This window comes from Phaethon aethereus (assembly GCF_964289735.1).
Source record: "Phaethon aethereus genome assembly, chromosome: Z".
In the NCBI taxonomy this organism is placed as follows: Eukaryota; Metazoa; Chordata; class Aves; order Phaethontiformes; family Phaethontidae; genus Phaethon; species Phaethon aethereus.
In genome coordinates, this window is record NC_138577.1 from 88,413,614 (window position 1) to 88,434,632 (window position 21,019).

The 21,019-nt window shown below is 34.1% G+C and overlaps 1 protein-coding gene across 1 annotated transcript in view; it reads right to left on the reverse strand.

Annotated features, from left to right (window-relative positions):
* KIAA0825 overlaps positions 1-21,019 on the reverse strand; it is a gene marked incomplete at its 3' end in the record, with an annotated part of 225,582 nt that overhangs the window by 201,661 nt on the left and 2,902 nt on the right. The window contains exons 2-3 of the mRNA XM_082013187.1: positions 12,566-12,734; positions 6,742-7,411 (exon numbers count right to left, since the gene is read on the reverse strand). Of these exons, the coding sequence (XP_081869313.1) occupies positions 6,742-7,411; positions 12,566-12,734 (839 nt within the window). The remainder of the gene's footprint in view (positions 1-6,741; positions 7,412-12,565; positions 12,735-21,019) is intronic.

Sequence of the window (21,019 nt, forward strand, 5' to 3'; positions counted from 1 at the left end):
CTCTGCATGTTCAAACAGATGGTTTTATTTTCTTCTTAGTACTACTCATATTTCCATTTAATATAATTGTGCAGTAGAAATCAAATACAGTACTTGCAAGAATGAGAAATAAATAATATGTGACAAAGAGGCTATGAAACACATTATTTCCTATATTAAATGCAAAGACATTTATTTTGTTTCCCCTGAGTAATAGGATCTTGTTTCGGCTGTCAAAATTTTACAGGCTTCCCAAGGAACGAAGGCAACTGTAGAAATCTACATCATATCTGTATGTCCACTGGTTTTCAATTTTAACTTCCTATTATAAATTCCCACCATCACTGTTTGCTCCATTATTTTAAATAGGTGTCAATTAAACCTATTGAATATCTCAACATTGATAATTATTGATCATCAGTAATTGATATATTGATAATAAAAAATTAGGAATTTCTGGTATTTATAAAGTAGAAAATCTAATGAAGACATCTGCATTTTTACTCCATCCATATGTAGTACCCATGTCATTTTTGCTGATGTCCTCATGATTTCTGTGAAGGTTATACATGCATGAGAGAAGTCCTGTGGTTTTACTTGATACATGCTACTTCCCCATTTTTCACAGATGGGAACTGTAGGATTTTTCACTCTGCCTGTGTAAGATGGGGAAGATCATGCCATGCATCACATGTGCAGGACAGCTCAAGGAGTCAGCAGTTGCAAAGTTATTTGCATACAGGTACCATTCTTTCCAGCAACTGCTCCATATGTTCCTTTACAGAGGCCCCTAAAGCCATGTTTCTATAAAAGCTATGTTACCAGGCGCTCTGCAGAGTGATAGAGAGAGCAGAAATAGAAGAGAGAAGGAGATGTCAAGCAGGCAGAAATATAACTGAAGCGCATCACCTACTGCTGTAGTGCAGAAACAAAACCAGCATGTCCATCAGAAGGGATAAGCAGGTTATTATGGGCCTGCTTGGAGCAAGAAAAAAGAGAAGAAGGATGTGCAAGGAAGCAAGGAGGGTGAAGTTCCAGTTTCTTTTATTATTCCTTTGTCCTCATAATGTCTAGAAGTCACTACAATAGGTATGTAGGTCTTGAAATATTTTTAAAGCTAATGAAAAAAACCTTTAAATAAACCTCCATAATTAAGTTTTAAAATTTTGTATTTCTAAAACATTTGGTCCTTAGCCACACATTATAGATATAACTGAAAACTTGCTTGTATTAATGCAAGGATCTGGGCAATATAATGAACTTGAACTGCTGAGGCAGGATGTGATACTGGATATTATAATCTGTAATCCATATGGGCTACCTGATATTAGCATGCCTTACCAGCACTTCAGAAAGCTGCAACAGGACTTTCTAGTACAGAACAGTAGTAAGCCAAGTGACTGAGACACTTTCTCCCTTCTTCCTAATACTTCTAAAAAGACGGATTTCAACAATGGACTACAGATAAGAAAGCATGATGGAAAAACAATTGTAACTAAAACACAGATAGTGTAAATTATCTGCTATAGACTGTAATCCGGACAGAAATCTCAAAAAAGGTGCAAAGACATAAATATTAATTATGAAATAAAGTCTGTGATTCTTTAATTTCCAGATATAAATGAGAGAATAAATTATACTAAAGTTACTGAGTCCTAATTATTCCCAGATATGAAGAACTGTTTTTTTCTTCATGCAGTCACTAAACCAGCAGGTATCAATGCTATTTTAGGCATATTTTTGATAGATAATATAAAGATCATAGAAGATTGGTTGTAGGGAATAATGGTGGCTTGAGAGATCACAAACCGACTGAATTTAAATTAAATGGAAGGATAAAAGCAATATGAAACTAAGGTTCTTTATTTCAAAGGGAGGAAGTGATAAAGTAAGGGAAATAAGGCCACGTGCATATGAATGTAGAGAAGAAATCAAATTTAAGTCAAATGTGCAAAAACCAAAACTAATCTTTCAAGTTAGCTGGACAGCAAATTGCTGAGAATACGTAAGGATAAGTGACCTCAAAATAGATTTTCCTTACCAAGTACTTTCATTTAATGTCCCAAAGCTACCTACATTTCAACAAGTTACTCCAAAGCCTGTTTCTCTTCTTGCTCTCAACTCCGCTGCACAAATCCCGCTCCTCTAAACAATATAGAGTCCTTCTATTCAAGTTTAGATATATGCCATATTCACATTACATGCTCCATGAACACAATATATTCCTTAGGAACTCATGAATATTTAAATATAATAAATGAAAAAGATCATAATTTAAATCACAGTATGCATTTGAATATATCTTTAGAATAGAATGGAAGTTGGTCACATTCTGGAGAAAGAAAAGAGAAAGAAAGCCTGCTGGACACATAAGTAAGACAATGGTATACTGGGGTAAAAGTATAAAATATGAATATTAAAGTACATTAGTGAAGGTGTGGTTTAACTACTTTGTAGCTAAAAAAGTACGTAGTCAAATCTGCATCACTTCAGTTTACCTCCACTTTGCAATAATGTTTTCTTAAAAATAATCAAGTACTGATTTTGATGAGCACAGTATGTATTGCCTGAGGCTGTGAAAACAAATTTCATTTAAGATTTTTTAAGTTATTAATTATATAAATATACTAAAATATATTTTACTGGCAAATACCATTAGATTTGAGAGCCTATTTAAGGGTCTCTGGCAAGTTTTTGGCTAAATGAAAACATTAAGCCAATGAATTTGAATATGTCACAAAAATTAAAACTCAAAGCTCTAATCTCTTTTTAGTTTTAACCATAGGAAATTAAAAAATAGGCTCATTAGTCTACACATGTATTTACACTATTTCTGTGTATATATATATTAAAAAATTATATACATAAAACCAAAGAAAACCTGCAACTAATATATGAAATGTGTATAATTTCATGGTTTTTAAGTTTCTTTGGCGGATGTCTTATCATTTATAAGAGTAGCTGTTTCTTCATCTAAAAGAGATGAGGGATTAAGATAGGTTAGTAATGCCCGATTAAACTAGCTTAGCATTTTTGTAAACAAAGGAACACGAAAAAGGTTCAAAAGGTAAAAGTACAATCCACATTTAATAGACTTACTGCAAATAATTTCTGAGAAATATCACATTGGAAACTGAAGCAAAAAATCATAAGAGATACGCTGAAAACCAGCTGTCTGCAGGACTCTTTCCATGCTAAGTATGTTAACAGATACAAAACGTTTTTAGTATTTTTTAAATACTGTAACATTACGTAAACTTTTGAAAGACACATGATGAATATGACATAAAGGCTGAATAACTTACAAAATTCCATCAAAAAATATTTGGGGGTGGTAGGAAACATTCCTTAAATATTATTTTCAATTATTTATATTATTGATGGTGGACTGAAAGTACACAGAGAAATTATGACCCATGTTAGATAAAAACCTATTACAATAACGTAGCCCAGATACTAGTGATTAAATCCTGCACTTCTAAAGGTAGTAAGACTCACTGATTTAACTGGGAAAAGGATCAAGTTATAACATAAACCCACCTACCTCCACTAGAGTTGGCAATCAAAAATTCCAAAGAATTTTTTTCTTCTCACATGCCATTTTTGCTAGCCTCTCTCAAACCATGCTCATCCTCAATCTTGATGAACAAATACAATCTCATTACACTATTTGACAAATAACTGTTCTAATACAGTATGAAAACAAAAATGTTAATTCCTTACTTCACAGATTGTTATATATGAAATATTTTAAAGATTTATTACTCTGATAAAGCTTGTTATAGATTACCTATATTTTCCTGACAGAAGTAGGTCATCTACATAAAGTTTTCCGAGGTTCTAGCATTGTTTCATTATTTTCTGTTATTTTTTCCTCTCCTATATAGTACGATCAATTACAACAGCTCTTATGAAAAAGAACAAAAAAACAAAAAACCACCAAACCAAAAAACACGTTTCCCTGAGAGTGGACTAAGTGAACACAAACCCTTTTTTCACCTCTGGGATAACAGTCCCAATTGAATGTCCGAGACTAAATTATTTTGCTGTTCTGAAATGTGCTGGTTTGGTGGTTCCCAGAGGGCAGAGGCAACACGCATCAGAAAATATGAAACACATTGATATAACTCTTTCAGCTAAGAAAAAAAAATCTCCTTCTCCTTCTCCCCTTCCCTCCATACTCCATCATGCTTTTATTTGATACTCAGCAAACTGGGTATCACTGCCAAAGCAACCTATTAAAGCTGTCTTTTAACTTAACCTATGTATAAATACAGAATTCCACTCTCCGTTGTGGGAGGGCAGCAAAGGTATCAGAATTTAAAAAGAGTTCCAAGCAGGAAAAGCCACTTGACACTAAGAACTTGTCCACTGTTATAAACCTCCCAAAATAGTTATTCTGCAGAATTTTTGCCAGAATAGTTACTTCAGTGTGAACAACTTTTAATTACAAAGGAAAAGTGCCTTTTTCTAACTTGGTGTGGCACAAATGTAGTATATTCAAACATTTAGAAGAGAGAAATCTCTTTCCAGAAAAGACTCTTCACGTATGAACTCACATACAATTAACTATTCAATAATAATTGTTTTAGTAATGATAGAAATATAAATTTTGTGTGAGTTGATTAATAATACCAAATCATAGGCTATGACATGTCCACAATTTAAAAAAAAAAATCCTATGTAAATTCACAACTCTGACCCCCTATTTTGCTCTAGCCTGCTGACTTCACTATTGTTCCTTTATTGTTTGGCTGCATCCAGTCTATAATCACAGATCATCTAGAATAGCCTGATTCTGCAGAAAACTAGGAAGAGAGACTCCAGGCGAATAAGTGCTTGCCTCCCATACCAATCTCTTGAAGTAAAATAATATAAAGTACTATTCAGTGAGAGATGAAGACATGAGGCACAGCCAGCCACTGTGAAGAAAGTAATTTTGAGGATTAAATTATATTAACAAACACTACTTCTAAACACATTTTATGGGTGCTAAGGGGACAGCTGCTGCACCTGTAAATCTGATCTTTAATACAATTTGAATAAAAATAAAAATCTTCTGTGGGATCTATGGAATACAGAAGGGTTTTTTTTAAGTTAATTGCAGCAAATGTCTTAAAAGTTGCAAGCAGATCTCAAGATTTACTTTGTGTATTTTCATGTTCCTCTGTTCTTCTGAATATACAATAGAACTGTGCATTGGAAATCTGTCCTGATAGATGTGCTGGCACAAAACCACGGAAATACACATACTGTGGCAAAGAAGGAATTACTATCTTAACAGATTGAAGGACTGTTCTCTACTTTCTTGTAATATAGAAGCAGTTAATGTGTGTTTTTTTCAGAGAGCCACGCTTATGGTCACTTTATTCTCCATCTCCTAGATGTAAAATGGAGCTAAATGAACTCCCCTACCTTTGTTAGCTGTTTTGATGTTGAAAGAAAAATTGAGTTACAAACTTCCAGTTCCCCACCAGTGATTTTTTTGTCAGTGAATCCTTTCACTGATTCCTATCTCGCTACGCAACTCAAAGATAAATTTCTTGTCATTTATTTTGAAATTCAGTATCACTCTGACACTACTTGTTTCCCGTCCAACACTCCATCCTCTAATATACTGGTTTTACATTGAACTTCTCATCCTTTCATAGAATTTGTCTGTATGCCTTTTGCCTTACCTTATCTTTCATGTTCCACATATTCCTCCATATTTCAGCTGCTGTTGGAAAATCATTTCTCCATTTCTTCTAGTGGAATTTCTAGCTGACACATTAACATGCACACTTATTTTAAATCTCACAAGAGTGTAATTTTCTTCTGCGTAAACTGGGCAAATCATCGCCTCACCCATCCTTTGCATATGTTGTACAACCCAAAGATCAATCTTTTGTTTCTGTATTTTTCACATGATTCTAAATTTTTAATATCTTCTGTCTGCAAACTACTTCACCTTTATGGAAGGCTATGTTTTAAACAAACAGCTCTTGCACAGAGGAGTGCTCAAAACTCTGCATTGAAAAGGCAATTACATACAATCATGCAATTATATTATGAAAGTTTCCATTCTGTATTTTTTTCTAAAGCTCTGATTCCTCCCTTTGAAAATTAGTATGTCAGACTCACCAGCTGTAAAAAGAAAGTACAGAAAATACCACATCAATAACAGATTCCTTTCCTGCCTTCAATTCCTTAGAACAAGAAAAAATGACCAGGTAGCACCACCTCGTATCTTACTGTACTTTCAAAAGACTAGAAAACTTTTGTTTTTTAAGAATTAAAAATATGCATAGTAATCTTTTGGGTGAGCTCTGATGTATGAATTTGTGTCTATTTCATGGTCAAATTATTGTATGGACTTTCCTATAATTTCCTTTAAATTTCTGATAATTTTTAAAAAGTATGGGTAGAAGACTGCAGAGTTTGTGTTTTTTTAAATCTGGATTAAATAGTTCTTATTCTATTATATATTTCAGCAGTTGGAGTAAGTTAGACTGAAAAGAATGACCATGACATGACAATGAATGGTTTCCAATGAATTATAACAGGGTTTCTGTATACACAACCACAAGTCCCTTTAAAACCTTTTTCATCACAATTCTGACACAGTCTATAATTCAACTGCAGTAATGTGGTTAAAACATAAAGCTGTAATTAATAATCCCAGGCCTCTCTCTTCATAGAAAATAATCACATATGTTGAAAAAAAAGTAATATAATTAAAATAATATCTAACTACAATGAACATAAAATAAGGCTACTAACCCACAGCATGAACTGTTCCTCTATGCTTCTTTGAAATCTTGTTTGCCTTAACTACATGTAGAGCATTTTCTTTGAACTGCAGCTCACAAAGTCTTTCAAGAAGAACTGTCATTTCTTCAGTGATGGTATCCAGATAAGTTTCATTAATAAACTTCAGTGATGAAGAAGGATCAATAGTTCCACTTAGTATACACAAATCCTCTTTTATCATTGTGCATAATGTGGGTATGGAACTTTGGTAACCATGAACCACTTTATCAAAATTTGTTTCACCACAACTAGTCAAAATACAGTTCTGTAGAAGTTCGCTAACCAGTTTATTCTGCATATTTTGATATTTCATTAAGACTTCTGATTCAGGATAAAGAAACAAAAGTTGTTGTATGCACTGAGTTTTAAACTCCATTTGTTGTTGTGAAGCATTAGTATCTGTTTCTTCTTGACTTTGCAGTCTATTTACTAAAAATCGTCGAAGACGCAATCTCACATCATCCCAGAGAGATTTCACATCCGTAGTTGAATCATCCTCAATGGCATGAAGGGAAGATGTTAACTCAAAAGACATCCCACTTGGAGTACAGGGAAATGAGACACCACACTGACTAGAGAGATCCAGAAGGAAGTGAAGTATCATTTCCTCTTGATTTTGCTCATTCTTCAGCAAGCTTTGCTAACAAAGGTAAATCAGACAGTATTTTAGAAATGTTTTGTTAATTCTGGTTCATAAAATGAACAGTTTCATGCTAGAGTACCAATTGTTTACAATGCTAATTATCTTACCAGCAAATAAAAGACCTAAACAAATTGCTATATAAACAACAGAAATAACAAAGCCTGTTTTCCAATGCATTTCTGTTCCAATCCATCTCCTTGTCTACCTGCTCCAATAACACGCATTCCTCTTCCCATTTTCTTACATCCTCAAGCTCTTTTCTCAATCAGTTCTAACCCACAATTCAAAGGAAACCTTTGGAAAGCTCATTAGGTAAGTCTTGGCAGCCTGTTTGTTGTGGTCCACACACGCATCTTTGAAAGAAAACGGTGTGAAAAATTACTTAAGATTTACACAGATAATGACAGGTTTTACTCAAAAAACCAGGACAGGAATTTATAAAATGAAATATTGTTGCTTTCTATGCTCTAGCTCAGCAGGCAGCCATCAAAAAGGCCATTCTAACAATAAAATAATCTTTCCAGGAACCCCTTAAAGAACTAAAATTGAAAACTTGTTAAGAATTGAACAGGCTTAGATCACATGGGGCAGGAGAATAAGAAGCTGAGTATCCTGTCAAACAAAGAATCAGACCGATACATTAACAATACAGCAACCTCTAAATACATGTCAGCTATGTGGGCTGGAGAAGAAGGAAGCTAGTCAACAAAGCAGGTGAAACCACATGGATGCATGCGCTGTTCCTACTTCATCTGAGCCTCAAGAACTCCCTCTTGGTCCAGGGCCAGGATCTCTGACCTTAGAACTGCTTCAAGTTCAAGAGGCCATGCAGGAAATACCAGGTCCTCTTGTCATAGCTCAATGCTTTCTACTTGACCCAGAAAGAGACAAATTTAACAGCACTCCACACCTCTCCTTAATATGGATGAGATGAATAATTTGCATGAACAAGGTATGTCCAATACATAAGTAGACAACAACCCCAAAGTTCCATGGTCACTGTACATCAAAATCTCCTTCCTCTCTCAGAGAAAAAACCTTCTCTGTTATAAACCTATTTCCCACATACCCAATGTTTTTCCCTACTGCAGCTTGGCTTTGGCCACACTCCTAGGCCCATCAACCTTTTATTTGTAAAGACCTGCTCTCACTTCTCTAGCTGCACTAGAGCTGACTACAGATTTCCCCATCACAGTCACAACAAAACTGAGTGGAACTGGTGGTACTCTTCATTTTCTAGGTTTCAGGAAACAAGTAGGCAAGAGCTCACAGAATAAGGATCTAGAAGCCCTCTCACTTGCTCCCCCACCTCCTCTCGCTTCTCTCCAACAAAGAAAAGCATTGCGGGAAATCACATAAATCCCAGCCATACTCTATCCTATAAAGCAAGGCTGGTAAAGAAACTGTTGGCAACCTTCCACCTTCAGAACTACTGGTTTATTTAACGTATAGCATTTGAGGAAATGATGAGTTTTATTTCTTTTCCCATTTTGAAAGAGAGAGAAATAAATAAAGTTTCAGCATAGTATTGAATAAATATAATAATTTCCAAATACAAAATGTTCAATTTTTCTAGTGTAGCAAGCTTTTATCAGTAGGTAGTTTATAAAAATATAGAAAAGACAAAATTTAGAAGAAAAACTTTAGTGGGCTTTTTTTTTCCCTGTTGCTTTTGAGTCACAAAAATTTTCAATATCAGAACTCCTATTCTGATATTCTGGATGATTCGAAACTGTTGCACTCTTACGGGAGAAAACAAGAGTTTAACCTTCCTACTCTGCAGCGCTCCATGATGAAAATTAAAAGACTTGTGCTACAGTAGCTAATTTTGAGCAAAAGACAGAGAGCATGATTGCCTCCCATAAAGGAAAGTTTTAAAAATAATAGAGTAGTTATTTTTGTTCCACTTTACATCTCTTCTTCAGAATGCTTCCAATTAATTTTCTTACTTAAAAGCAAGAAACACATGTGGAAGACAGAATAGTATATATTTTTTATATATGTATATATATAATATATCAGTCAAATATCATCCTATAAAAGCATGTGAATGTGACAGATACATATCAATATGCACACATATCAGGCTGATTTGATTTTCTTTTATTATGTACTGAAGTATTCTACAAAGTTTTGTGGCCCCAAAGAGAATGTGTTTCAGTGTGTAAACTGAAACCCTAATCACTAACCACTGTGTTGAAGAGTTGAGTCTCCACAGGTAGATTTCTGGAGTTTAAAGGTTAATTTTTTTTATGCATCATGCTCAAATGCTGTATTCTGAAATTAACAAAACAAGAGAAGCTGTCAAAACAGTGAATATAACAGATGCCTTTGGATGATGAATCCAAAATGTCCTCCAAGCAAATCCCTACTGCTGTTTTTTAGGGTTAAACGGAAACATTTTTATTAATGAAAGCCAGTAAGAATCTAAGTATTGTTTAAAGCACTTTGCAACTTATACTAAAGCATTAAAAATAAAGAGCTTGCACATGCCATCTTAGACTTAGTGTTACTCAGAAAAAGAGCCCCTGAAGTGAACTTTGAAGCTCTGAAAACACAGCGTCATCAAGTCTCTTTGAACATTGCCTATATTGACATAGGCTTTTCTATTTAAAAATTAACCTGTAAAAATACTTCAAAAGATGATGCCAAAGAGAAAAAGATCCAAATTAGTACCCAAAGGTTTTAGCGAAGCATGAAAAGTTCTCTTATGAGCACAGAAAGTTAGTAACAATAATATACAGGAAAACATTTGCAGTCTACCAACTGGACTACCACCTACTATAGACTACTACCTATCATATCAATAAACAAATCCAAGAAGGTAAAGATTTTGTTAAAAAAAGATTTTGTCATTAGCTCAGCAGGAATAGAACTTAATGAAGATGTGTTCATGTACCTATTAAGTGTTTAAATATTTAGAATTTAGAATATTAGAATTGGAATTAGAATTTAGAATACTAGAAGTACACAGAATTTAGTACACTAGAAGTACACTCATAATTATATCACATAATTAAGATTTCCAGGCTTCATGAAGAACTTCTCAGTATTTCCATAAGAGTTCACAAATGCATGAGAATACCGTGCTAACAATAAATCTAAATAGGCACCTCAGCCAAAGCACATACAGAACTTTGCACTGTTTTTTTAATTGTTCCAGCATCTTAAGAGATAAACAAAATCCCCAACAAAATAAACACACATAATAAGGGGCAACAATGAATAGGGATATCTTGAAGTAGAAGGAAGGTTGCTATTACTGGAAATGTATTATACGATATTTAATTAAAAGTTTGCAAGTGAGAAATGAAGTCAACTGAGTAATTAGTTCAACGGATGGAGATACACATTTAAGAAAGGTCAGACCTTAATAATCTCATTAATGCTGAATATTCTTGAAAATAGCTTATCGCAGACCTGTTTATGGAGCTAAAGATTATCTACTGCGAGTATAACTTCTTACAGATGGATTGTCTATGCTAATACATATACACTTTTCATCTGTAGTCTCATCTTCACAACATGTTGGATTATCTAAGAAGCCATGAGCCTGGAAACAGTGATGTCCAAGTTCCCGAGTTCCACAGATTTTTTCCTGATAAGCTATGCGGAATTGAGACTTCAAGGCTTCTCACACTTCGCTGGCTGTTTAGCAGCCTGCCACAGAGCCCTTCTCAAGGCTTAACCGGACTCTACAGCTCACAGCCAGACTGGCACGCAGTCAGTAATCTCCTGGGAAGCTGAAGAGCTGTAAAGCACATTTTGTGTAAGATATACCCGAAGTATTCCAGAGATGGGGACATTTTGGTGTTTGCCAAACAAATGCCGCCACCTGGTGTTCAGGTATATGACTTGAACAGACCTTGGAGAAGGAAGAAAGCAGGAAATAGACACGAGTCATCATTACCATGCCCTCTTCTGAGGGGGTTTAAGTAGGGATCTAACTGGAATACGAGGAATAACAAAAGACTTCATAAATCAGCATTTTCTGTGTTTCTCTCATTTTGTCTAGATCAAGTATGATATCTAGCAGTCTTTGACACCCTTGGGTGGGTTGATTATTAACAGCAACATTCATACTGATCACGTGTGTTAGAAGGGGACAAAATCACCCCTTCACCACATGAACATTAAACACCTGGTATTTCCAGAGATGACTTCCTAATCTGACACGGCTTAATATCCAGTGGATTCAAAAGTGACTGAAAGATCAACAAGCAGTTTTAAGAGTTAAAAAACTGAGAGGCGATTTGATGAAGCTTGAGTTCTAGCCAGGAGATAGTCCCAAAGGAGAAAATACTCCACTCCTCCACAGCAGTCTTCCTCTGCCAATACAGACAATCTTAGCCTTAGGTGTTCGTGTCCTACAACTAAACTATGACATGGAAGTGACAAAGAACAATCCACTAGATACTGTTTAATTGTTTTGACACTCATACATATGTACATCACATAAACACACATGTACATAGCTTATATATAAATTTGCAGCTTGTCATTTACTAAGGTATGACCCTTCACTTGTCTAGCCAATTCAATTTTCCAGACTTCCATTTCCACACATATATCCTAAAGTTAACTTTTAATAAAAATTTTTGATAACAATGCCTTCAAAATGATGCAATTTTTCATTGAAGTGAAATTTGATTTCACTTGCTATGGACAAGTGAAATGAACTATCAAGCTATCAATTTGCTATGACAATGGATGTAGCTCCCATTTCTAATTTCTAATTAGAAAAAGTCAATAGGAAGTTAATGTTTAAATAACGCATAAAGGACCATAATCTGTATTAGATATACTGATGCAAGTTGAAGAAGAAGCAGTAACAGCCTCTGTGTAGATAGTAACTTCAGATGTTTTTTACCAACATGTGTTTATAAAACAGTCCTAGCAGTGCTGAACATGTGGTAGTATTGTGAAAAGATTTTGTCCCAAGTTTGTCTATTTAAGGCACGATCAAAAGGAAACACAACCCCCTGCTGCAGACATAAAAACACTACTAAGCCTTATAACAAAATTTCTGAACTATCCTCACCACAGTGAAGATTCAAATGAGAAAACTAATTAACCTCAAAAAGCCACACAACCCATCCATCATATACGCAACTTCCCCAAACATTAAAGTCTTTAGTAAACAATTTTTACCAGAGTCCTAAGGAACTCCATAAGCTCTCCATGGTGCGTAGAAGAAGGTCTGAGAGAACTAAAATTGCAGTTGTTTAGCCACTGAAGGCAGTCAGTTGTGCTTTGCAGCATTTCATCGGTACATATTTCATTTACTTCTGATTGCAGGTCTTTAAGACACTGTTGTATGCTAAAAAAACATAAACAAAAATAATGGGATTTTTTTCATGACTTGGAGATAAAAGCATTTTATATATTCCATCTTTTAAAAAGAAAAACTATTTCAAATTAATGTAACACTAGTCACCCTTCTTCATAGATGAAATTACTCTCACAAAATAAGGCCTGAATTCGCAGGATTAACATTTAAATACAGCTGAGCTAGAGTTAAAATAAATTTCCTTCAGGTCTGACCGTACAATCCTCAGTAAGTACTGCCTCACTTCTTAAACAATCTTGTACTTTTTAATACAGTAATTAGTGAATAAGACATCATCTAACCTAAGATCTGGTATTTGGTGCTTAATTAGCTAAAGCAGAGAATATAAACTGAATGAACTACCATATTCAAAGGTGAATGTGCCATTTTGCTGCTTTAGCAATCAGCAGTTATAATACGTAACATGTATTAGCAGCTTCTTCAAGACCCATTGACATCACAGAAAATGCTGAAAAGAATTTTAGAGTCAGTTGTGCTGAGAAAGCAGATCTTTTCTTTCTGGTTTTTGTCATCAGAATATTTGAAAGAAAACAGAGGTTTTTTTCAAGGAGCTGATGCACTCCTTAACATTCATTTAGAATCACAATCCTGTTTACAAAATCAGATCTGGCTGGTATGGTTATTACAGGAATTTCAGTTGCAAAAATCACAAGAACACCTGAATATCCAAAATGACTTTATTTCTATTTGTGTGGACAATTACATGAAGACAAAAAAAAGAAAAATCTAGAAACAATCTAACTCTGTATCTTTTCCTACAAAAATTTCAGTATTTCAGAACTACATTTTTTTAAAAGCAATGCTTAATATTTTGTGTATATTTCAGATAGAAAAATAGTATTGACTAGATCTAGGCAGAACTAGATTTAATACAAACAGAGCCAACAATAAGACTGATGCCAGTTTTGGTTTATTGAAGTGCAAAGTGATTCTCACTACTATTTGAATTTTATTTTGGAGTGTATTAGTTATTCCATTTATGTTCTTACAGCTGATAAGGGACGCAAGGTTTAACACAAATTAAAATTTAGTTCTTTCTGTCTCTGTAGAGTTACGGGATTAGATGACACTCAGCTCTTTGCAGGTATTTCAATATCAGATACTTTTGATCTTATTACTTTCTATGTTTGTGACATCAACCAAACAACAAACTTGCCTATTATACTGCCAGTCACCTCTTGATTCAGAGATGAAGTATGGCTGTTTTTCTTTAACAGCTCTCTAACATTTTCAAATTTAGACTAGTTTTGGCAAAAAAAGACAAGAGAAGAAGATTAGAAAAGACAACAGGAAGAGGAGAAAGGAGAATGAGAGGAGAGGGAAGAAAAGAAATTGGAAAACAAATAAAAGCTTTAACTTTATTACATGCTGTGACAAAAGTACCAAATTAATTACCTCTAGTTAAAAAAAAAAAGAAAAAAGGAAAACTAATTTTTTAAAAATTAGTAACCTTGCATAAAGTTTTTAGGTTTTTTCTCCATAACTTCTCTGTGTGGAAAGATACATCTTCCATGAAATGTCATCTTTTTGGAGGAAAATATTGTTATTAAAAATATAATCTGCTTTGAATATGAAATAAAATAAATATATGCTAACTCATATCCATTTTTAACAAGAGATCAGTGATGCAAGGCCATTCTGCATCACCCATTGACTATATTTAGTGATTTAATTCTGCCTTCAGTACTGTTTTCAGGATGTGGAAGAAGTATTTATTTGATTTTCTACTGGATTTTCTCCTTTGTTGAGTGATTTGCATTTTATTCTTTTACAGATGTTATGCAATGTACCCTAAATTCCTACTAGTTGTCTCATTCTGATCAACAACAATAAAGTAAATCAGTGTCATCCATACCTTTGGGAACTGAGCCTGTTAGTTTGAATTGGCATTAAAAAAAAAAAACGTGCGGGGAAAAAAAGCAGATATCACACTAAATTAAGCTCAGAGATAAACAGTAGTCTACATTTTCCTTTTATTTTTAAGTTACCTAAGAGCACAAAAGAGAGGAGTATGTTTTTTTCAGAGAATGCCATCAAGACTTATCATCTATGATAGGTTTCACTTTGTGCCTTTTGTTTCTTTAAAATACAGTACTAAATAACAACAAGCTGAATAGGAAAACTGCATCAACTACAATTATAGAACGCAGGCATGATCATAAGAATGTAAGTGCAGAAGTAGTATAGCATTTTAAATGTCAGGGAGAAAATACATAAATTGTTTCCAAAACTGACTATACAACTTGTAAAAAAAAATTTCATTAAAATAACTAGGTTATTTTGAACACCTTATTTTACTGTATTTGATTGTATTCATTAAGAATTATGGGTATATTTATTTCATGCTTAAAAGACATGAGGTAAATCATTCAAAGTGTATCTACTCCATCAAAATGGAGTCACCACATTTTATAGCTGTATTACCTTCAGAAACCAAATTCAGTAACTACAACTAATGCTAAAATATATAAAACCTTTTTGAACTTATGAATACATGGGTGGCCTGTAAAACATTTCTATAAATCAGCGCAGAGGTCTTTAGGCTCTCCTGAGCGTGACTGAGTTCAAAATGAAGTGCACTGAAACAAGTATCTTCCCATCATCAAAGGACCTTATCAGTAGCACAAAGGACCTCCATGAAAAACAATCGCTCTCTGCCTGTGGACCACTCAGGTTCCTGATGGGATAGCCCGGCCATAAATACCAATTCTAAACTTGACAAAAGATTGGCATGTATCTTTTTAACTTGTGAAACCTGTTCTCAGGACTATGAAACTAAATACCTTGTTCATACACCTTGACTCCTGGGACACTATCAAAGGCTTTTATTGTGTTGTGCTAATGCGCCTCATTCAATCATACCAACAGATTACAGCATTGTGCATTGTAAAAGGGACTACTGTTGTTAGTCTATGCCAATCTGCTTCAATTAGGAACCAGTTTTTACACTCATCTTTCACAAAGGAATCTGTGTGCAAGCCAATAAACGACAAGCTATGAAGACCAGATATTTTGGTAATTTGCCCCAACACTGATAAGGGGATTAGGTGGATAAATTTCAGTGGCCCTCCCTGTAGGTACAAATCATGATAAGTCTGTTCATTTTATTTAATCCTTTTATTCCAATAAAGTAAATATTGAATTAGAACTAAAACTGGTTTTAATTGAATAAAAATATCTTCATCCTGTTTACTTTCAGCATGCTCTCGGTAAACATGGTCTCAAACCCATTGCTATTTCTTTTAAGATTTTGTCAACACTTAGTATTACATGAACATGGTTAATTATAGATACTTAATTGTTTACATGAATTACATAGTTTAGTTAAATGAAATATTTAGGAATTTGCTTACCACTGGAAAAAAAAGTTTCCCTGTGTATTGTCTGATTTTAGAAAGCAATCATTTTAAATAAAAGACTTCTGCCAAATAGGATTAACATTATTCTCACTATGTAGGCTAGTATTTAAAACTATAATTTTAGATCAGTGTAGGGAGAATGAGACTTTGATTTTCTTTTTTGGAGCAGAAGTTTGTTGAAATTAAACTGTAATCAAAATATGTAATTTTTATGTTAAAATGCACTTAATATATTTAATTAATTTTATTCTTAAAAGTACCATTACAAAAATCTATATAGAGTGCTAAATTCCTTTTTTTTCCCCCAAATAATCCCTTTTTCATTAAGGTTTAACTGCAAATATATTTTAGTAAGTTTAGTGCAGTAAATAAAGCTCCAGTTAAGGCATCAGCCTAGATGATGTCAACTGCCACTATACATGTACGATGGAAGCATAAATAGTCTTAAAATCATGTGCAGTCAATGGAAAAATACAACCATGTCTGTGTGCAACGCTATCTAATAAGAATACAAGATACGGAGTAAAACAGGGAAATTAGATATAGTTCAGTACTTAATGCTTTTTCCCTGTTTACTATCATTAACTGGTTCTGTGCTCCATATGTATGTTTTCTGACACATCCTCTAAAACTCTAAACCTTAATGATAAGGTGAGGCAAACAATTAATATTTTAGGTGCTCAGGTACCAATGTTGAGACATTGCTGAACCTAACCAGAAGGTGCTTAATTCTTCTGTTGGAAATTAGCCTTCTGGTACTGCATTGGAATATCTGTTCCTGGTCAGATGGAAGGTGTCCATGTCTCTGAGAGTGGTCATTAAAAAAAAAAAATTAAAAATTTAAGATTTCTCAGAATATTTTCATAATCTCTAGCAGTTTGTGACAGAAGGACTTAAATCAGATAGTGTCCTAGTATTTAACGGTCCTCAATTAATTTTTCTTGTATAAATTATTCCACTTTTCTTTGAACCTGTGGAACTGCTCAGACATAAAGAAAAAAAGAAGTTGCTGAACTACTAAACAAAGAGTAGAATATAAAAGCTCAAAGAAAAAATTAACCTTCCTCTGTAGTGAGGAAATCTGATACTTATGCTCATATGGATTTTTGTAAAATTGACCAATTTTTCAAGAAAGAAGTCTTTAGTCTCACACAAAGAGTATCTTAGAGATTTTGCAGGTACCTTGATGCTTGCGGTTAGTACTACTGGTATACCATTATGCCAGTGAAAATTATTTCACAGAAATAGCTTCTCCTTTCTACTGGTGAGGGTTTTTTTTTTTTACACACACTAAGCAAAGTTCTGTTATATTGTCTGTGTCCACAATGGAGTGCTTTTCTGGAGTAGCATGACAACATCGTTTGGTAAGTAGTCCCGCTGTAGAGAGACAGTCCTAGGTGCTCTTATTTATTAAGTTAATGACAGTTTTTAGGAATAACCCAGTCATGTGGAGAGACTACTTTTTAAGTGGCTGCATCAATGGACAAACAATTATAAACCAAGTACTATAATGGAACTGATAGTAAGCACTGTCGTACTGATACAACATTATTTTGAAAAGCACAGTATCAAAATGAGGGTTGCTGTCTCTATATACCATTTTCCATTGCCTAAGATTACTATGAGTAAGTTGAAGAATGATATTCTAACTCCTTTCAATTTCTAACAAGCACTGTTTCAATTTATTTCATATAGCATACAGAACAGCCATAAAATGACAATGAGATTGGTTAAATTAAACTGCTAAGCTATAAAGTGAAATTATCTTTAAGCCTCATGTTACTTACGCTTAAGACCTTCAGATTCATGGAGATCTGCTTTTAGAATCAGAGTTTACATGTCTTTTATTAAGAACAGACAGTTTGTTTTAAAAGTAATGAAATAATTGTTTCCACCATTTTTTTAATATTGGGGCATTGTTATTATCATGTATATTCATTAAAAACCTTGATTGCTAAAGGTACAGGGCATTTTATACAGAATCGGTCATATCATTTGGAAACCTGTGTGTCACAGGACGTGTTGTACACTTCGAGCAGTAAGAAATCTTTGAGAAAGACTTTTACCAGTATAGCTCCCACAGGCTTTTTTGTTGTTACACTTTCTCCTGTGTGGAAACAAACGTTTTGGTTTTTTACATTAAAGCTGACCCACCAAAAAGTAAATATTAAGAAAATTTCCCATGATCTGCAGACAATTGCACAAGGTCATTGCTGATGCTTCAGCACTACTGTGTGTTAATAAGCAAATTTAACCATAAATATAAATAACTTATTTTCTAGTAACTTGTAAACAGCTAGATACAATCTAACTGAAAAAAAACCAAACATAAAGATACATGCAGAGAATGTTTTGATAACTTTATCTTGAACAGAAACAAAAGGTTTTACTAAAAATGGCTATTTATTAACTTGCAGATTCCTGCAATTCTTATGAAAACCTGTAGTAACATCCACGGCACAACATACACCTTAGGATTTCTAAAATTCTGAAATAAATTAGATTATTGTATTTCCAGGCCTATAATGGTTATGCTGTTCCATTCTAGTCTACCTGGCCATCAGCTTATTCTTTCTGGCATGTCCATTTTCCTACTTTCTTGAACCCCACTGCATAAATAGATGAAATTCCTTTTTATATTTTACGTTCTTTACAATGCTGACCTCAAGAGCAGAGGAGAAAGCTAGAAAGTAAAGCTGCTACTGCTAATAATATAGGTTTTCTTATCACCTCATATTTGTGTGTGTTAATTTTTTTTCATAGTTTGACTACATTATTCTCTTATTCATATTTATATCTAAGTTCTATTCAAAATAAAATAAGAACAATAAGAATGATGTTAAACATTACTTTGTAAGCAGCAACACAAAACTGATGAAAAGACTGACTACAAAAACTTTACCCCTTTAGCAAAATGCTGGTAAGACAAATATATCTTGATACTTGTTTTTAAAAGCAGCAGTTCTTTAAAATATGAGTCTGAAAGTTAAAGGCTTATTACAAAGCTAAAAGCCTTGAAAAAATGCACTTCTGCAAATTCCTCCTATTGTAATTGTGGACTTCAAGATGTAAAACAAATATGCAGCCCCTGCTTCAAGGACTTTGCAAGCTAATTCATATCTCTGATGTGGCTACTTACAAAACTTATCCACCAAAACTGTGAAGTAACTATTGCACTGAAACCAGAAAGAAATAGAATAGTGATGACTCTGGTGCACTTCAATGAGAGAAATTTAATCAACAGCTTAACCATATGAGAACCATCAGTTCTACCTGAAGCACTGCCTACCTTTAATTTCTAATCGTTTTTAAAAGATTTTTTCGGCCTATCAGATGTAAACTTTGCCTTGATAAGTTATTTCAGAAGACTGGCAGTGAAACATAGGAGTCTTTCAACTCCATTGACCAGAACATGATAGTGAAAAACAATGGCTAAAAAAACATTGTCTCCTGTACTCTTCTATAAAATGAACCAGAGTATTTCACAGCGCAGTCAAAGATTACAGCTTCTGTAGATGTACATGACAGCTAACCAGCTACCTAAGATAGTGACACAGTTATAATCACTGTAGACTGGAGTTAAGAAACCGTGTGTCTATTAAAATAGCCAATCTGAGAAACTCTGTGCTGTCCAGCTAGCAAGGTGATAAGAAACAACTACCCTGAACTCGCTGATCATGCACAAAGACAACACAAGCTGAAAAGAACTAAAATTATGTTACTCTCTCAGTTCAATTACTCATTCCTAGCAATTAGTCCAAGGCGGTGAGGAGACAGAGACTATTTTGACAAAGACTTTAGTAACATTATTCTATTATCTTTATAGGTACTAAATTCTCAACTAACTACTACAGTAACACACTTGCCAGCAAGCAGGTTACAGTCACACAGAAGAGTCAAATTCTTTTTGAGAGCTATAATAAATATTAGGTCTGAGAAAAACTCACAAAATTATCAATTTTATTCCTCTACTATTAGTCCTAGTTTGAAATTCTCCCAGATATTCAATCACTAATGGGATTTTGGATGGAGATGCCAAGATTTTGCTAATTCTCTCAAATAAGAGAAAAGTGAGGTGTAGCTGCTTCCTGAAAATTCCATAGAGGAATAAGCCAAGATTTTTTTCAAAACAAAAGAGAAAGACAACTCCTGCAGTACATCTCAGTTTAAAAAAATGAGCCCTTTCACACTCCAATTCTAATAAAGGAAAATGGAATGAGACAGCAGTATTTAATACCCTGTTTGAAATTCCTCCATCCCTTCGTTGTGAGGTCTTGATAGTGGGAAGTATTTCTATGCAAATCAGCAAAGTTAAGATCAACAACCTGAAAATGTCATACTAACATCCTTATTGAGGTTATTTCCAGATAGTCCTATTATTTGCAAGTTAAGGATCTTGTTAGTTGCTCAAATAATGATTACAATTTATATTGAACAGTTATGGGACAAGAGGCACTGCTATAAGTACTTATTAGTATTGACCTCACTGCAGCCCTTCAAAAAAGACCTTCATCAAAATCCCAGATGACTGAATTACCTGCTAATTAGACAGAGGGTCAGGCTGAAGTTTATGAGATTGAAGTCAATTTAAGCCTTTGCAAAAAGCCTCACAAAGATACAGTCTCCAGTGTATTGTGGAGATATAATTATTAGTAAATAATTTTGTTGAAGTCCAAGTAATTGTTCTGCTGAAGAAGACCTGGAATACCTTGCACTGTCGTACAGCCTCCTAGAATCTATCATCACTTTATTACTACTAAAAGGCAGCCAACCACTCACTGAACAAAGAACTGAATACACAAAAAAAATCAACTGCTGCACAGATTTCATGCTTACAATCACTTTCAAGTTACACACTATCAGCTTGGTTTCAAGCTCTGCACTGTATTTTCAGCT